Source organism: Atta colombica, unplaced genomic scaffold, assembly GCF_001594045.1.
Source record: "Atta colombica isolate Treedump-2 unplaced genomic scaffold, Acol1.0 scaffold126, whole genome shotgun sequence".
In the NCBI taxonomy this organism is placed as follows: domain Eukaryota; kingdom Metazoa; phylum Arthropoda; class Insecta; order Hymenoptera; family Formicidae; genus Atta; species Atta colombica.
Window position 1 is genome coordinate 3,119,232 of NW_017259213.1, and position 17,299 is coordinate 3,136,530.

Sequence of the window (17,299 nt, forward strand, 5' to 3'; positions counted from 1 at the left end):
TCTCTCTCTCTCTCTCTCTCTCTCTCTCTCTCTCTCTCTCTCTCTCTCTCTCTCTCTCTCTCTTGTGTGCAGATACTATCGCGGAAATTGCTCTTACCGTTTCTCTATCTGCTAATCCAATTTCTATGCAACTCGCGAATTCGCTGTCCTACAGCTGGACCTGGCGGCTGGTTTCAGATAAGGTGTGAGATAGACGTTTAATGACAGCATACCTCAACTACTGTTTTCATTCGTGTACTAATTTTCATAATAGAGTTTCTAGTAGATTTTGAATTGAGTTTTGAAGACACTCCGTTATTATTTATAAGACGCTGTTTTAAAAAAAGATGAAATTTGACAACATTTCATGAAGAAAAAGATATTATATTTAAATATTACATTTAAATATAGATGTGATCGGCACATTTAAGCGTTTTTGAGCCAATTTAAAAATAAATGTATAATATAAATAATAATATAACACATAAATATTATATATAATGAAATATTATAATATAAAATATATAATTAGAAACTTATATTTTTTTTGCTTATTTATGTTGTTATTATTTATTTATAATTTATTTTTTATATTTTATTTTTACATTATCTGTCAGCCTATTTTTATACTAAAAAGCTCTGGAATTTAACATAGCCGCAAAATATATACGAGTAACATGTACATCGGTTTACTTTCATTGTTGCACAATCTATTTTAGAGTTTATCATTTTCCTTTGACCTAGGCACTGTGTGTAGATACTATCGGGGAAATTGCTCTCACCGTTCCAGCAGCAACTAATTCAATTTCCACGCTGCATAGACGAGTATTGTATAGACCGTTATATAACCGCCATGCTATGACTAAATGACTGACATTCGATAAGACGTAAAGCTTGAAACAGTTAATTAAACGAGAATCAAATGATTTCAGGTCAGTAATAAGCTTAAGATAGTGATAATAAATAATCGATTCGATTTTATCTTTCAGAATATAAATACATATGTCTGTTTGATTTTGCATTATAAGCTTTTTTGATATATCGCTATTAAAAATTTATTACAAGCCGTAGAATTTATTTACATATAATTATACATATCACAATCGTTGTATTTATAAATTTGTAAATTTTACAAATTTTATTTATAACTTCTATTATGAGAAGGAAGAAGAAGTCAACTCTGTTGATCATATAATTAATATTTTAAAATATAAGGAAATTATTATGCTGCAATACGGACGAATCATAAGCAAAGACAAAGGAGCAATCCAATATATTACAATGACAATCGCCGTAAGGCAATCACAAACAAGCTCGATAGGCCGTACAAACGCAGGCACATCAACATCCATTAGTTGCAACAAGATGTATTGTTGCACCACACCCTACAGCGTACGTAGATACCATCGTCGAAATTTCTATTAACGTTTCTCCGGCTATTAATCCGATTTTACATCGTTCACTCGGGGTACTATTCTACGTTTGTCGAACTTGTTTAAATCAAGACGAAACAGTACACAAGGCTTTGTGATGAGACAAGGCAGATATCACGCTGATTTATTTGCGAAATCGTCGCGCGATGTCATCTGTTTAAATTACGATGATTAACTATATCTCGATACGATCCGAAAGAAATGTCGGACAACGGGTTAGATATTACGATGCAAATTAGAGGAGACACTATTGCCAGGTAGCATTGCGTGCTGGATTAGTCTCGTGTACATCGCATCACCCTCACGAGCTCCTATCACTATCAGCTGCTCTACCACGCGGCGTATCAGAGGGTTTCGTGCCCTTCCTCGTGTGCAGATACTATCGCGGAAATTGCTCTTACCGTTTCTCCAACTGCTAATCCAATTCCCATGCAACGTGAGCTTCCTCTCTGTGCCAGTCATAAGTACTGTCTACAATCAAAGCTTAGACGACTGATTTCAGATAAGAAGTTGACGACCGGTTTAGAATAGGAGAGTATGTTGAGCTGATGGTTGTCGTTTCTGATAGAGTCACAGATGTCATGCGGGAGATTTTTACAATCAGGCACAAACGATACTCTCTAACAATAAGTAGCAAAGAGGTTGCTGTGTAAGTTAATTGGAAAAAAATGTTACAAGTTTTTTATGAAAAAATTTATATAACATTTATGTGCAAATAAGAATTAATTTATAATAGCCTTGATTATTTTATCATTAATCATAATATTAATCTTTGGGGAATATAGAAAATATTTTTATAGAAAGGTACTATTTTGTAATTGTTTTAACAATTACGTAAATTTAATAATAAATTTACATATTATATTTTTTATATATATCTTTTATTTTCATATTTCTTGTCTTCTTAAAAAATGTAAATTAAAAACTGGTATAATTACATATTTTACATTTGAGGTCAAAAATACTGTTTGTTGAAATCGTCTTTTTGTTATGGCTAAGAATAAAAGTATTTCTCACCTTGAAGATGCATCAACAAACATTTTTGTCGTCGAGTGAAATATCCTTGCTCACTCTCGCGCGAAATACCATCGCATCAAAATATGTTATCATGAAATATATTTTACGGCAAATCTTTTTTCAAAGAAATACCGTAGAATATGGAAATTTACACATTCTATAGTATTATCGTTTAAATTTGATAAAATCATCTGCATATAGTTTTATCGCTAGAAACAGCAACGATGTTGCTATTCACAAGGCTAATAACAATCTAGTGTCCTGAGATGAGAGGACTATTTTATATAGAAAATGGTCTCGCTTGTTCGCTTGCGGTGCGCTGAAACTTTCACATACAATAAGCACCAATCATGGCGGATCAATATTGCGCGGAAACCTTTCAGTACGAAACATTATCGCTCCATAGAACAAAATCTTACCTCGATGGATATTTGAGAGGGATCGGCCTTCTTCAGTTTACTCATATAATAGCGTTTCTGTATAGAGTATCTAATTTCTGTCACATGCAAGATGTCGTTTCTTTACTTTGTATACATAGTCTTTACATTAGGACGAACTTACACGTTCTCTTTGCTTCATGTATTTAATCATGATATGCTACCTTCAAGATACATGCATTTATCTCGCGATTTTCTCATTTTGCAAGATTTAACATTCTCAACTCCAGGTTAAGTTTTTTTTAATTAAAAACTTAAACTATACGCGACAAATATTCTTTTCAGATTTCCGTTCTATATCAAAATTATACCGCTTTATAATTAAAATAGAAGTAAAAAAAAGTTTACAATTAATAATTATGAAAAAAATTCCAAAAATTATCTGAGAATTTTACAATAATGATTTTCCTGTTCAATTTTAAAATTTATAATGGTTCTGTGTAAATTCCAATTTTTATCTACGAATTTTTATTTTATGAAATAAATGAATTATCAGTTATTTTTTCTTTTTTTTGTATTCAATTTTAAAATGCATTGACATGCATTTTTAAATTAATATTTTTTTACCTGCGTCGCTCAAAACTACATGGCTGATACATTTGTCAGCCTGTCCACTAATTCCATGGTCTTTGTGTTGCAAGGTTCGAGTATGAAAGTAATAATTGTTGTGATTGTTGTGACATTCAGATTCATCACACGCGTGTTAAATTTTCACACGACGGTCACGCACTTTTAAAGCGTACTCAAGTCCCTCTGTTCTACGAATCAGTTAATATAGCTTCATCGATTCAGCAATGAATCAGAAACTTTTTTTTTCATTTGAAAATAAAATAAACTTCTTTAAGTAATATATTTTATTATGGAACATTTCAAATTAAAATTTCTATTTGCTAATCTATTTGTTCAAATATACAAATATTCCGCAATTTCTATTATTATTTGTCAATGATTTTAAGTGATTATTAGCTACTTATTTTAAATAATAAATATATTTTAAGAACAAAGAAATTATTAGATAAAAATGATTAAAAATATTCTTAACTTTGAGTAAATCTAATAAAAAGCACTATATATAAAAGCACTATATATAAAAAACGAAACTCACAAAATTGTTGGTGATGTGTTAATTGTAACCCGTTTGAATTAGACAAAAGCATCAATAACCAAGTAACGTAAGTTAAGATTGCGAAGGAAACTCGAGGTGAAGGTCTAGGGTACGCGTCGGCTTGCGGCTACGAACCTGGACTTATAATAGATGCACATGGCGTATTGCCAACGGCGAGGCGCCACAATATTGCCGCTTAGTCACCTCGGACTATGCTTTGTCCGCAACGTTGTCGCGCGCCTCGACGACGATGCAATAAATATTAGAACCCGCCGCGGAAAATCTGAATATTTATGAGAGAATTCGGTAGGACGTCGCACTTTCCGCGCTCCTCCTTTTGCAGAGGACGCGCGTGCAAGGAAATAAATAAGTTATCTTGTCGCGCGCGCATACTCCTTCGTTAAGTGTTAACTTTCAGCTTGGTCCCGTCTGTTTCGTGCAATGAGATTTTGAACCCAACATTTTTTAAGACAGAGAGATAAATAATATGTTAAGAAAATATAAAAAGAACAATCATTTTTATAATATGATAATTTTCTATTTTAATTGTCAATGATACATAATCATTTTTATTTAAAAAAGTCGACTTTTTTATTTTATATTTTAAATGTACTTTATATTTTAAACACATACTTTATTTTATATTTCAAAAATGTAACGTAATCTACTCTTTGTAATTGCTACAGTAGAAAATATTTAAATATTTTATAGAAATATTTAAATACTTATAATATAATAAACAAGAATAAAATGATCTTTGAGTTATTTTGAAAATATAAGTATTAAATCGAGGAGAAAAAATCATCCGGATTTTTTGTCAAAAATAAATTTTTGTTAAAATAAAATGTTTATAAAATAAAGAAGTTACTATCAACCTATTATGAAGATCATCTTACAGCATGACGCTTCGATTACAATTCCTATCGCTTCAGGCACTGTGAAAATTCTGATGGACTTGCAGTGAGAAGTTCTCCCGTAGCTTACTCATATTCGGTATCGGACTATCATCCATTTCGTTTCATGCAACACAGCCTGAACGGAGAATTTTTTCGAAATAAATCTGAAAGAATTAGATTAATATTTTTGTCACTAAAGCAGCCGATCTTTTATTGCCGTGGAATCCAATTTTTATCAGAAAAAGTAAATTTAAACAACAATTATTTTAATTGAAGAGGTAATTTTTTAAGAATTTTAAAAAAAGTCCAGATTGTATATATTTTCTCTACAACCTAATATAAAACATATTGCTGTCTTTGTTAATAATATTATAGTTGTACACGTGCGGTTATTCTAAATACTTTTACTGATTGTTTATGTTGTCAGGGTCTTCGTAATAGGCTGGACAAGCACAGAAACTTACATGTTAAACTGTGATACAAACTGCATATAAGCTACTTATAAGATTCATCGTATATGGTGTGCTCCAATATCGCACAGCTAAGTCTCTTAGCGTAGTCTGTAACTAACTCGACCCAAGGAACTTCTATGTGTATTAGAGTCTTATATATTACTATGTCCTCCTCTTGTCTTTTCTCATATAATGCTCTTACATCTGAACTAAAGCAACGTTATATAAGCGTAAGAGAAGGATATAAAGATGTTAATTTAAACGAATTTTAATGAAAATAATTTATTATAATCTGATAACAGTCTTTTAAAATCCGATCTCTTTATTTAAAGATTTTGTCAGAAAACACAGCGTTTCATATTTCTGAATGCACTTTGTAGTGATCGTCTAATAGAGTTTTCATTGCAATATATAAAATTAAATATGCCTTTGTGTTTAGAGGAAGTTAAGTTAATTAAATGATATTTTATTATTTGGAACTTTAAGATGTCATAATCTTTCAGATTCCGTTTATCTGCACCTGACTAGATTTGTCTTGTATTACGTCTTTGTTCGGCGAATAAAAACAAATTCACAGGTAAAATTCCAAGAACGGCTAAAGCCACTTCATAGAATCGCTTTTCAAGATCCTGATTGAATATTTCTAAAAATACTTTTCTCTTTTTCTAATGTTTCGCATTCACGATGTCGTCATTCACGTATAAAAGCAAATGATTCACGCTTGGTAGTAATTATAAGAAAAGGTGCAACGAGAAAGGCGGAGAGAGAAAACGAGATCTCTCGCGACGAATTGCAAGTCAAACAGCTAATTGGCAAACGGTCCACGAGTTGTGCATACAGCCAGGAGAATATCGGTCGGCGCCAGACAATTAGCTTAGTAAATTCCACGAAGAAGTTCTTCGCCAGGACGCACGACGAGAAACTGTCAGGGAAGGGCCGAGCGGGGACGATGTCGGCGCGACCGAGTTAACTTTAATTGCCCGGTTGGCCACATAATAAATGACACTGCAGATGCCGCGGCGAGAAATTATTTCGGCCTCGGTCTTCGGCAGGCAGACGATTTTGGGCGTGAAGGCCTATGGAACCCGTGCTATCGACGAACCTGCCAATTAGTTCACGTCCAGGTGCACAATCCGTCATTCCCGAAAATCCAGAAGAATTTCTTTCGGTGCGATTTATCATAGGAATAAAATGGAGAATCTATAATGAGAATTACAAAGTGACGTCTAACAATGAGTAGAGTTATTCGATGCCCGCGATTCAGTGAAGCAGCGTCGCAAAAGCAGAATTTCCGAAAGGAACAATAAGAACATGACTTCTTGCCTCTCCTCCTATATTTTTGGATCAAATGTCGCTTATATGATATGAAGAAATACTAAATCACTTTAATTCTAAGCTATAATAAAATTACGGCATTATTTTCGCGCAGACGAAGCATTGGTTGCACTACAGTTTTTATGTTCTGCGTCAGCTGCGCTCTGATCTCGTCTCATTTTTTCTTACCATCCTTTCGTAGAATTATTATAATTCCTCTTAGGGCAGCTTGTTCCACTGAAATACAGCAGAATCAATCAGAATCGAAGGATGTTATTTCGCGACTCTTGTTAGAGACTGTCTAGAATTAAATTCTCGGTTTCTCCATTTCCAGTCGGAACTTTCAGTGCTCGCTTTCTTCTCGTTTTTCATATTTTCCTTATCCGTAATTTTATTTACGACGGAACGAAACTGCATCTTGCCGGTGTGTCAGCGCGCACTTCCTGTAGCACTCGCCGAGCAAATTATTGCGACCAACTTGAAAAACTCGTCGCGCGTAAACTCTCTTTTTTGACTTTTTTAATGACATATAAATGCACTTCAATTATTTTTCTTTTTTTTATGTTACTTCAAAAATTGTGCAATGAAAAATACACAGAACAATCTTTATTTAAAATGCGCAGAAATACTTTCTCATTAATTAAATATTTTATTATACTCTGTCTTTATATAAAATCAAATGCTAATTTAATGATTTTAAGCTGAAAATTTTTATATCAGAAAAATTTGGGTGTATTTTAAAAAATTCTATTTATAATTTTATGCATTTTTTAATTTAAAAAAAAAGAATCGGATTAAAAATTGGAACTCATACAAAATAAATGTCAAAGTGCGCGCACACGGCATATAAAATGATAAATAATATTTTATATTAATAAAAATTCTGGATTATATATTATCTAGACTGGGACTTAGGTTATTCGTATAAAGAGAAAGTTTAATGTTTTTTTAATAAAAATTCTTAAAATTTTTTTAGTTACAAATTACCGTGTTGCAAAATAATTTAATGGTACAAAATATTATCTCACATCTTTTATTAATCTTTGTAATCTTGTTTTCCAAGTTTCATACTCAATGCTGTTTATGTAACGCGATTATAAAATTTTCTAAGCATCGTCTATCACTTTTGCTTTGAAATCTTTTTAAATCTCGATTAAATCCGCGTAGTATGTTATATGTTTAACATGCGTGTCACACACGCATATCAGTTCAAACGTATTAAATATCGTCCTTGCGTGTCCACGCGGAGATCTCATTGTACAATCAATTACTGTCTTACTCTCGTACATTTTATGTAACCAGAAGTGCTTGCATGCGGACGTACATTGACATAAATCTGGTTTGCTAACAAGATTGCCCGCTCGTTACACTGATTTTTTTTCACACTCTTTTCGTATAGATGCATGCGAGAACGGCGAGAGAATGTTTCAGCGTTCTGAATAATTATGTTTTCATTGAACTCAATAATTCCTCATTAGCATGAACGTTATTAGAGATGCTTTATGTCGGACACAATTCACGTCATGGATAATGCAGTATTCATACCCACCCGTTTATCATGTAATGTATATATATATATATATGGATAAATAATCAAATGAACGCGAGAATTGTAATGTATTTTAATTCTGGCCGATAATCACAACAATTATTTTTCGTGTAAAATATAGTACATTGCTATATGTAAAGTAAATTCGATAATATAACGACATTATACAAACGGAGTTCATATTGTTCAGTCATATCGTTTATTTAGAAATTATCTATCGTTAATCTATCAAGTTATTATTTAATGTCTTTCTTAATGAAAGCCGACACAAAATGGTACAAAATGTATCAGCACTTTATCTTCAAATGATTCAGCTCGAATTTCCGTCATCCATGATTGCACGCTTTATCAACGATAATTTTTTACATTCATATAATCGCTCTTTCTCTAAGTGATTAAGAACAAAGGACGCGACTCAGCTTTTTCCAGCATTTCATCAGTTCGATCATCCCACTTTCCTTCGTCACAAATGCAAGATCCCAACTTCTCTATCTCTTCCTATCTCTTTCTTCTTCTCTTCCATTCGCTTTTACGTTTCGGCCTTTTTCCTTATCCCACTCTCGGAACAAGGGACGCTTAAAGCACTTTCATAGGGAGACGACTAATTAGAGCGATTTAGCGTCCGTCGACGGCGTTTATTTGGAATGCAAATGCCATCGTGACCAACCGACCAACCTCCTCCTCCTCCGTTTTTTTCACTCTTTCTTCTCTCTCTCTCTCTCTCTCTCTCTCTCTCTCTCTCTCTCTCTCTCTCTCTCTCTCTCATGTCGTATCGCCGACTAATAAATGCCCGGTGAATTATATCGCGACGCCGGTTACCGCGCCTTGTCCAAGAATGAAAATTGAAAAGGCTGAGAGAGCACGCCATTTGTACTTTGTGATTATCTCATATCTCTCTGTTCGTACGATCTCTCGCAAGTGTCAGAAAAAAAGAACAACGGAATTATAATATTTTACTATGAAGGAATTACTTGTTTTTATTATTTTGTCAATTTAAATTTTTTGAATAATAATTCACAATTTTTATTTAAATTTATTGATTAGAATGAAACAAAGTTTTTTCAACAAAAATATAATTGAAATCCATTTTCTAATTTGTTAATTTTCATTATTAATTAAATTTCAAATTTGATAAATTTTAAAGAAACGTTTCTTGAAAATTAAATACAGAATTAATTCAAATAGCCAAAGAAATGTTACTTATTCAATTTCTGTATTTCTTTCTTTTATTTTCGGGATTTCTTTTAAGAAAAATTTAATTTATCGAATTTTCAAACTTTATTTCTATTAATTCCAACGTAGAAAATAATAAAGTCAAAGAAAAACTTAATTCTTTTAATGTTCTATCGGGTTTCTCAATTCGAAATTAAACTTAATTAACCACGAATCAAAAAATTAAAACAGTTGTAATTTAATTACGTTTGATCCGACGCCCTTCTAAAATACACACGAAGAATACACGTAAACGATAATACGATAACACGGTATATCTCGCGACCATAAAATTCCGTATGTACAGTTATGCTTTTCTGCTCATTCGCAAATTGCCGCTCATGGGAAACTTTTTTCTTCATAACAGGAAATATCACTTTTAGTCGTAATTATGGTAGTAAAACTCGAACGTTTCTTGCACTTTCATACTGTGAAGCGTACATCGCATTGAATAATGTTCATGAATGAATATGTATATGCTAGTTGAGTTTACGTCGCGTAGAAATGAATAAAATCTTACAATGTTCGCTATTTCATTATATTGATTATAATTTCATTAAATGTTATTTATCGCAAGTAAATTACTATTAATGTAACAACAAATTATTCAAAAGCTAAACGATCGAAAGTGATATCGATAATTAAAACTATCTTGTACCGTTATTTAAACTTTGATTTTTCTAACTGACTGTTTTAAACAAATTAAATTGTAATTTAATTAGACAAATATAGATCTATATCTATACATATGTTTTTCTTCTCATTATTTTCTATAATTAGAGGAATTAATAATCATGCAATAAATATAGAATAAATATAGAAACATTACGTAATTAATAATAAATGCTTAATAATAATATTAATAAATACTTGAAAACAATACAATTATCAAAATATGTTGTTATTGAAAAAAAGATTATTCAGATATCTTTGATTGGTGGAAATTAATTTATAAATTAAATATAGCAATTATTATCTGAATAATCCCTGCGAATAACGAACGGTGAATGAATAATACAAATCTTAATTTAATTGTTTTTATTTTAATTTCAGAAAATATGTGTCTTCCAAAAGTCCCTCGAGGATCTCTCCTCGCGGATGGCCGCGGCCGAGGCGATTCAGAGCGGCTGGCAGAATCCAAGCGACGCCAACGAAGCGACGGAAATGCTCGAGCAGTTGCAAAAATTCGGCGAACGACTGGTACCAATCCAAAGGAACATCGAAGATGCGAACGACCAGGCAAGCGTCTTCGCATCGAGCAGTGTCATCGTTTCTCATGCTTTATTGGCGAAACTCGAAGATCTGAACACCAGGTACTTACTTGATGACCACGTAAAAATTTATCGTGTGACTTCTGAATTTTAGACAAAACTCGTACGTCAGCAATGTACACGATGTCACAGAATCATTTAATGACGTATTTCTCCAAGCAATCTGGCATCAAAATTTTTCAGATATTACAATTCTCTCTGAATAATAACGAATTCTGTGGAAATATACAAATAACAAAATATTAATAAACAAAATATTCTCTTTATCATCCGTTTGAAACGTTCTCTGTTTTACGTTGCTTTATGCAAGTATCAGGATAGAGAATTTAAAATTCGCTCGATACTGTGGGGCTTATTTTTACAGCTTGCCATGCGACAGGTTTTGAATTCGGGATGCAGCGACGTTAACTTTTTCGTATGTTTTCGTAGGTGGAAGGTGCTGCAAGTCGCGGTTGACGAGCGTTACAAGTTGCTAAGCGGATTCGGGAAGGATGGCAGCACTCCGGGTAGTCAGGCTTTCCTCGCGAGCAGCGTAGAACCACCATGGGAGAGAGCCCTCACACCCGCCAAAGTGCCTTACTATATCAAGTAATCGATCTTCCTTGCACTTCCCCGCACGGTTGCCTCGATTTTCCCAAACCGTATGACACGGTTATTCTTGAGGCGATCGAGAGCTTTTACTAACATGGTCTAGTTTTATGTTATACTGAAAGGAATATTCGTATATTTATTAAAGAATAAATTGATTCAAATATAAAATGAGTCTAACTCGAATATCTAAGAAAATATTCCGTATTTATTAGTATTTATTTGAACTAAATAATAAATATCTAATTAATTTGAACATTAAAAAAACTTTTATAATAAGTTAAATTATTATGTATATTATATAAAATATAATATAATAACTTAAATATATGTCGAAAGATTTCTTCAATTTCATCAATATATTAAAATGTATAAAAGATTATTGCTTTATGATTATTGCTATTTGTATATTATATTTCTTCATACATATAGAATTAAGTTTATGGATTTAAATTTCAAATCTGTTACAGCCATCAATTGGAGACTACGCATTGGGATCACCCGAAAATGATAGAACTGATGTCTTCACTCGCAGACTTAAACGAAGTTCGCTTTTCCGCATATCGAACCGCCATGAAATTACGTACCGTTCAGAAGCGATTATGTCGTGAGTATCTTTGATGATCATTAAAGTGATGATCAAAATTACTGTTGTTTTATTGCTATTATTTTGTTCATTGTCGTTATTTTATTATTATAAACTGATCGATATCGTGAGAATTTCTTTGTTGATCTTTATTATCTAACATCATGTAATATTTTGAAAATGAAAAAAAAGAATGAATAATTATTCCATATTTTGACTTAATTGTTTTTAGTGGACATGTTGAGTCTTTCCACCGCATTAGAACAATTTGATTCACACGGACTTCGGGCACAGAATGATAAACTGATCGACATCCCCGATATGGTAACAGTACTGACATCGCTATACGAAGTAATAGCAGCAGACAATCCAGCGCAGGTGTCTGTACCGCTATGCATTGACCTAGCCATTAACTGGCTGCTCAATGTATACGATAGGTATTCTAAGTGAATACATTTTATATCTATTAAACTGTCGACATGTTCTATCTTTTATTATTCATATTTGGCTCACATTTTATATACATTTACGTTTTTTATATTTAATTTAAAAGATTATCCAATTTTTTAATTACTTTATTCTTAAAACATTATACTTAGCGTTGTCCAATTTTTAAATTGTTTTATTCTCAAAACATGCTTAATATTATCATGGTAAACTGTCATTATAATATTTTTTTACTATAATTTTCAGTCAACGTACCGGCCAAATTCGAGTACTTTCATTCAAAGTCGGTTTGGTTTTATTATGCAAGGGACACTTAGAGGAAAAGTACAGATGTAAGTAACATGAAGAGATTTTCCCTGATGAGTTAATTAAACATTATGTTTAACTATATCTAATAGAGATTTTTTAAATGTTATTTACAGATCTATTCCGTTTAATTGCGGATCCCAATAGATTGGTAGATCAACGAAAGTTGGGTCTTCTATTGCACGATTGCATACAAGTGCCGAGACAATTGGGCGAAGTTGCAGCATTCGGTGGCTCGAATATTGAGCCTAGTGTTCGTAGTTGCTTCGAGAAGGCGGGAAAAGATAAGAACGAAATAGAAGCCGTGCACTTTTTGAGTTGGCTACAACAAGAACCACAGAGTATGGTCTGGCTGCCGGTATTGCATAGACTATCCGCAGCGGAGACTGCTAAACACCAAGCCAAATGCAATATATGCAAAGAATATCCTATTATAGGATTCAGGTGAGATTACATTTGATTAAAAAAATCGATATGTACATTATATACATATATGTATATATAATTTTTTTTCAAAATGTATATTGATGTAAAAAATATCTATATTTTAGATACCGTTGCTTGAAATGCTTCAACTTTGACATGTGTCAGAACTGTTTCTTCTCAGGACGCAAAGCAAAGAACCATAAGCTAACGCATCCGATGCAAGAATATTGCACGGCGGTAAGACGTCTATCTTTACTTTTTTAAGTGTTATTAAAGCAAACGATTTTTATAAGTATTTGAAATGATGCGTTTGTTACTTTACAGACAACCTCCGGTGAAGATGTACGGGACTTCACGCGAGCGTTGCGCAACAAATTCAAGTCTAAACGATACTTCAAAAAACATCCCAGAGTTGGCTATTTGCCTGTGCAAACTGTCCTGGAAGGAGATGCGTTGGAGAGCCCGGCGCCATCGCCCCAACACAGTTCACTCAGTCAAGACATGCACTCCCGTTTAGAAATGTACGCCTCTCGACTCGCCGAAGTTGAGTTGTCGCGTACAAGAAGTAATTCCACGCCGGACAGCGACGATGAACATCAACTAATAGCACATTACTGTCAGAGTTTGAACGGTGGCGACAATATTAATGTACCCAGAAGTCCAGTCCAAGTCATGGCCGCGATAGACGCTGAACAGAGAGAAGAACTTGAAGCGATGATACGTGAATTGGAAGAGGAGAATGCGACATTGCAAGCAGAGTACGAAAGATTACGTTCGAAGCAAACTCCAGGTTCAACACCAGAGGATGGTCATAGTACTAGACAGCCTGATTGCGATATGATTGCAGAAGCTAAGCTGCTGAGACAGCATAAAGGAAGATTAGAAGCACGCATGCAATTACTCGAGGACCACAATCGCCAATTGGAGGCGCAACTGCAGAGACTTAGACAGCTTTTAGATGAGGTATGCCGAAGAATGTAACGTTTTTAATATTTATCTATTATTTTTATTTATTATATATTTATTATATATTTATCTATTATTTGAATAACTCAAAAAAGAAAAAAAATTTTAATTTAATTATTTTTTTTTAGCCAAACGCTTCTTCACCATCGAAAACCGGAACTTTACAAACCCGAAGTGTAACGGCATCACAATTAGCAACTGACTCTCCAGCAAAAATGAATGGCCATTATCATGATTCTCCAGGTATATTCTAATTTAACAAATAGCTTTAATTTTAATAAAAAGCTAAATAATTGTGACTCTTGAAAAATAAACAAATGATAATATCTAGAGTGATACATTAGGTATCTCAATTAGAAATCACTATTAATACACTATTTATGCATTCAATCAATCGAACTGTAATAACACATCATACACTTTGTGACTCATATGTAACAGTCGATCTAATATCTTTCTATTAGAATTACACTAACTACATATTGATACAATAGGGATTCAATGATTTTAATTATAAATATAACTATGCGCGAGATAATCATACATTTTATTTGCTTAAATTATTTTCTGCACGTCAAGACTTCTTCAATATAACAAATAACATTTAACAAATTAATAAAATTACAAAAGAAATTAGTTATAAAATTCAGTGATTCGAAATATTACAACATTATAAATCTTTTATTTTGTTATAAGATTGTAAAGAATCCCTATTGTTTATATTCTGTATATACATATTTAATCAGACGCCGTGAAAACTAGATAAGCTTATTGCTATTGGGTATACGGATATAGGTGGAGGAAGCTCAAACGAGGGCAGAGTCAGCAGTTTAGAGAGGCCACCGCCGCCGCCGCATTCTCACAGCGTTACCCACAATGTGGGTAATTTGTTGCACATGGCAGGTTCGTTTAATTTATGTGAATTTGATCGTGTGTCAATTATGTAGTATAATTAATCTATATTATGCCCAACCTCCATAATGCACGTGACATTTCTGCTTAACATAACAAAAATAACATTGCCTTCCTGTTTTCACGCTACAGAATGGATGTAAGGTGAGATCATTGCTTCTCCCTGGGAGCTAAAAATCGTCTAAATATATACAATCATTTCGATGTCGAATTACTTAATACGCAACGGACGATATCATCGATCTAACGATTATGAATGTTTATCAATCTTTAGTGTTGATCGCGTTTTCATATATGTCCAAATCCATCTTCTCGACCCACGCTTATTTCTTCTTTTCTATGTATCTCTTCTGTATAATTAACGTATGCACGTTAATTGTCTAGTTAATTATAAAATTAATTATAAAATATCTTGAGTTTGCCAATACATTCTGAACCTCAGGAGCAATAACAAAGAAATAGATGGGTGTTAAAGATCTTTTCTCTTTATTTCAGGAGACTTAGGAAAAGCTGTGGGCGAATTGGTAACAGTCATGACGGAGGACACGTCGAAGACGAACGGTCAACGGGCGCCGCCGCCGGCTTTTAAATAACAATTGTATCGCGACGTTTGCCCCGGCCAGAAGCTAAGTCGGCTAGATCGACGCTAAATCCATTCGACACGTTGCAAACGTTTAATCGTAATTATATCGACCAATAACAAGTCTGGCTCTAAACGCATATCAGAGACGAATACATGGTATATCTGCCGCGCAAATGCAGGGTCAGGGGACTCACCTCTCATGGTGGTTTTGGGTATTTTATAAGTTTTGATATACGTCGTTGTATAGCTGAATTATATCGATAAGATGATTATGGTTTGGCTTTTGGTGGTCCCCTGAGAGTAACTTTACTACATATTGACACGTCATATCATGAAAACTAATCCTAATGAAAAATCAATTGTTATGCTTGCTAGCTAAACTATACAAATGAATAAGAGATATAATGAGTATAAAAAATACGGAAGAAAATATCATTAACAATGCATGCAAAAGCAATGTATCAAATCACATAATCTATTATAGAACGTAGCTTATATTTACATACCCATTCTGTTCACTGCCACGGGCTCTTCCTCGACGTAACTTACACAATGTACATGTTGCGATTCTAGATGATGACACGTAATGAAAAATAGACAGTATCCATATCCGATCTTCTTGTAATCAACGCTCTTGAATTTTACAAATCGATAATCATGAAGCAAAGAGAATCTTTTATAATAAAATAGAGCGACAAGCATTACGAGTTTTCAAGTTTATTTTTTATCCAGTTACATGATTTTTTTCAGATTTTCTAAATGAATTTAAACGGCAATGTCTATTATTTTTTAATATCTGCCGGATGTTATTATATCTAAGAGTATATTGATAAGTAATTAATCGATAAACTGTAGACTGTATTCTGATATGTAATAAAGTTGTCTAGAAAATACATTCACCGCGATAAAAATGTGAGCTCGCCATGGTTTTGTTATTAAGTAATTAATCTGCGATAGTTGCTTCCTCGAGCGAATGATTTTTCTATTTTGAATGAATTAAATGCGCAGCATATTGTTTTTTCTTTTACACATATCACACACGGTTGCCATATGTTAATAGTACTATTATATCACTTCTGATGAGGTTGCTATCTACGAAATGTAAGAAACATATCTATGAAAGAAATTATCATATTTTATCAATTCGATAAACATTGCGAACAAATGTAATGAATTGTTATTCACCGTCGTTACGTCACAAGAACATTGATTTCATCTGACAGAGTGTAAAACTATCGAATATGTTTCCAAACTCCGTCTGTAGTTTGTTGAAAGATTGTTGGTTTTGCGATTTCATACATTAAAATATAACGCATTAAAATTTAGAGGATTAGGTATATAAAAATAAAGTTATATACTGCGTACAACATCAAACAGGTAACTACGTTACTTGTAATATATTGTAATATGACTGAAATGATATGGGACAAAATGCTTAAATAAAAATAATATAAATATAAATCTCTCCTGTATATTTTTTCTTCCAAATATATACGATTGTTCTTTATAAGTTCAATGAATGTTTTAATTACTTATTAATAAATCTTGAATATTATATTGAATATTATAGTTAAACGTTATCGAAATTTACTATTGTAAACTAATGTCCAGAAAGATAAGCATTCATAATCGTCTTTATAAATTGAGTTTTTAGGTAATTCATACACTTTCTTATTTATATTAATTAATTATCTTCATAGATATATATATTTTTTTTTTCTTTATCTGTTTTAACTATCTGAATTGTTGCATAAAAAAAATAATACAAAAATATAGTTTAATTCAAAAAGAAATAAATTATTTGCAAATTTTCATATAAT

At 32.7% G+C, this 17,299-nt stretch overlaps 1 protein-coding gene across 10 annotated transcripts in view; it reads left to right on the forward strand.

Moving 5' to 3' along the window:
- LOC108695203 (dystrophin, isoforms A/C/F/G/H) overlaps positions 1-16,902 on the forward strand; it is a 469,808-nt gene extending 452,906 nt beyond the window's left edge. For 7 of the 10 annotated variants that reach the window (XM_018205000.1, XM_018188075.1, XM_018188076.1 and 4 more), the window contains 11 exons: positions 10,448-10,707; positions 11,095-11,253; positions 11,724-11,860; positions 12,072-12,285; positions 12,533-12,618; positions 12,709-13,036; positions 13,144-13,255; positions 13,343-13,981; positions 14,113-14,227; positions 14,780-14,887; positions 15,392-16,902. In XM_018205000.1, coding sequence (XP_018060489.1) covers positions 10,448-10,707; positions 11,095-11,253; positions 11,724-11,860; positions 12,072-12,285; positions 12,533-12,618; positions 12,709-13,036; positions 13,144-13,255; positions 13,343-13,981; positions 14,113-14,227; positions 14,780-14,887; positions 15,392-15,489 — 2,256 coding nt within the window. In that variant the 3' untranslated portion in view covers positions 15,490-16,902. Of the gene's footprint in view, positions 1-10,447; positions 10,708-11,094; positions 11,254-11,723; positions 11,861-12,071; positions 12,286-12,532; positions 12,619-12,708; positions 13,037-13,143; positions 13,256-13,342; positions 13,982-14,112; positions 14,228-14,779; positions 14,888-15,028; positions 15,041-15,391 lie in introns of all 10 variants that reach the window. The other 3 variants (XM_018188073.1, XM_018188069.1, XM_018188074.1) reach the window with 3 other exon arrangements.
- Positions 16,903-17,299: the final 397 nt, after the last annotated feature.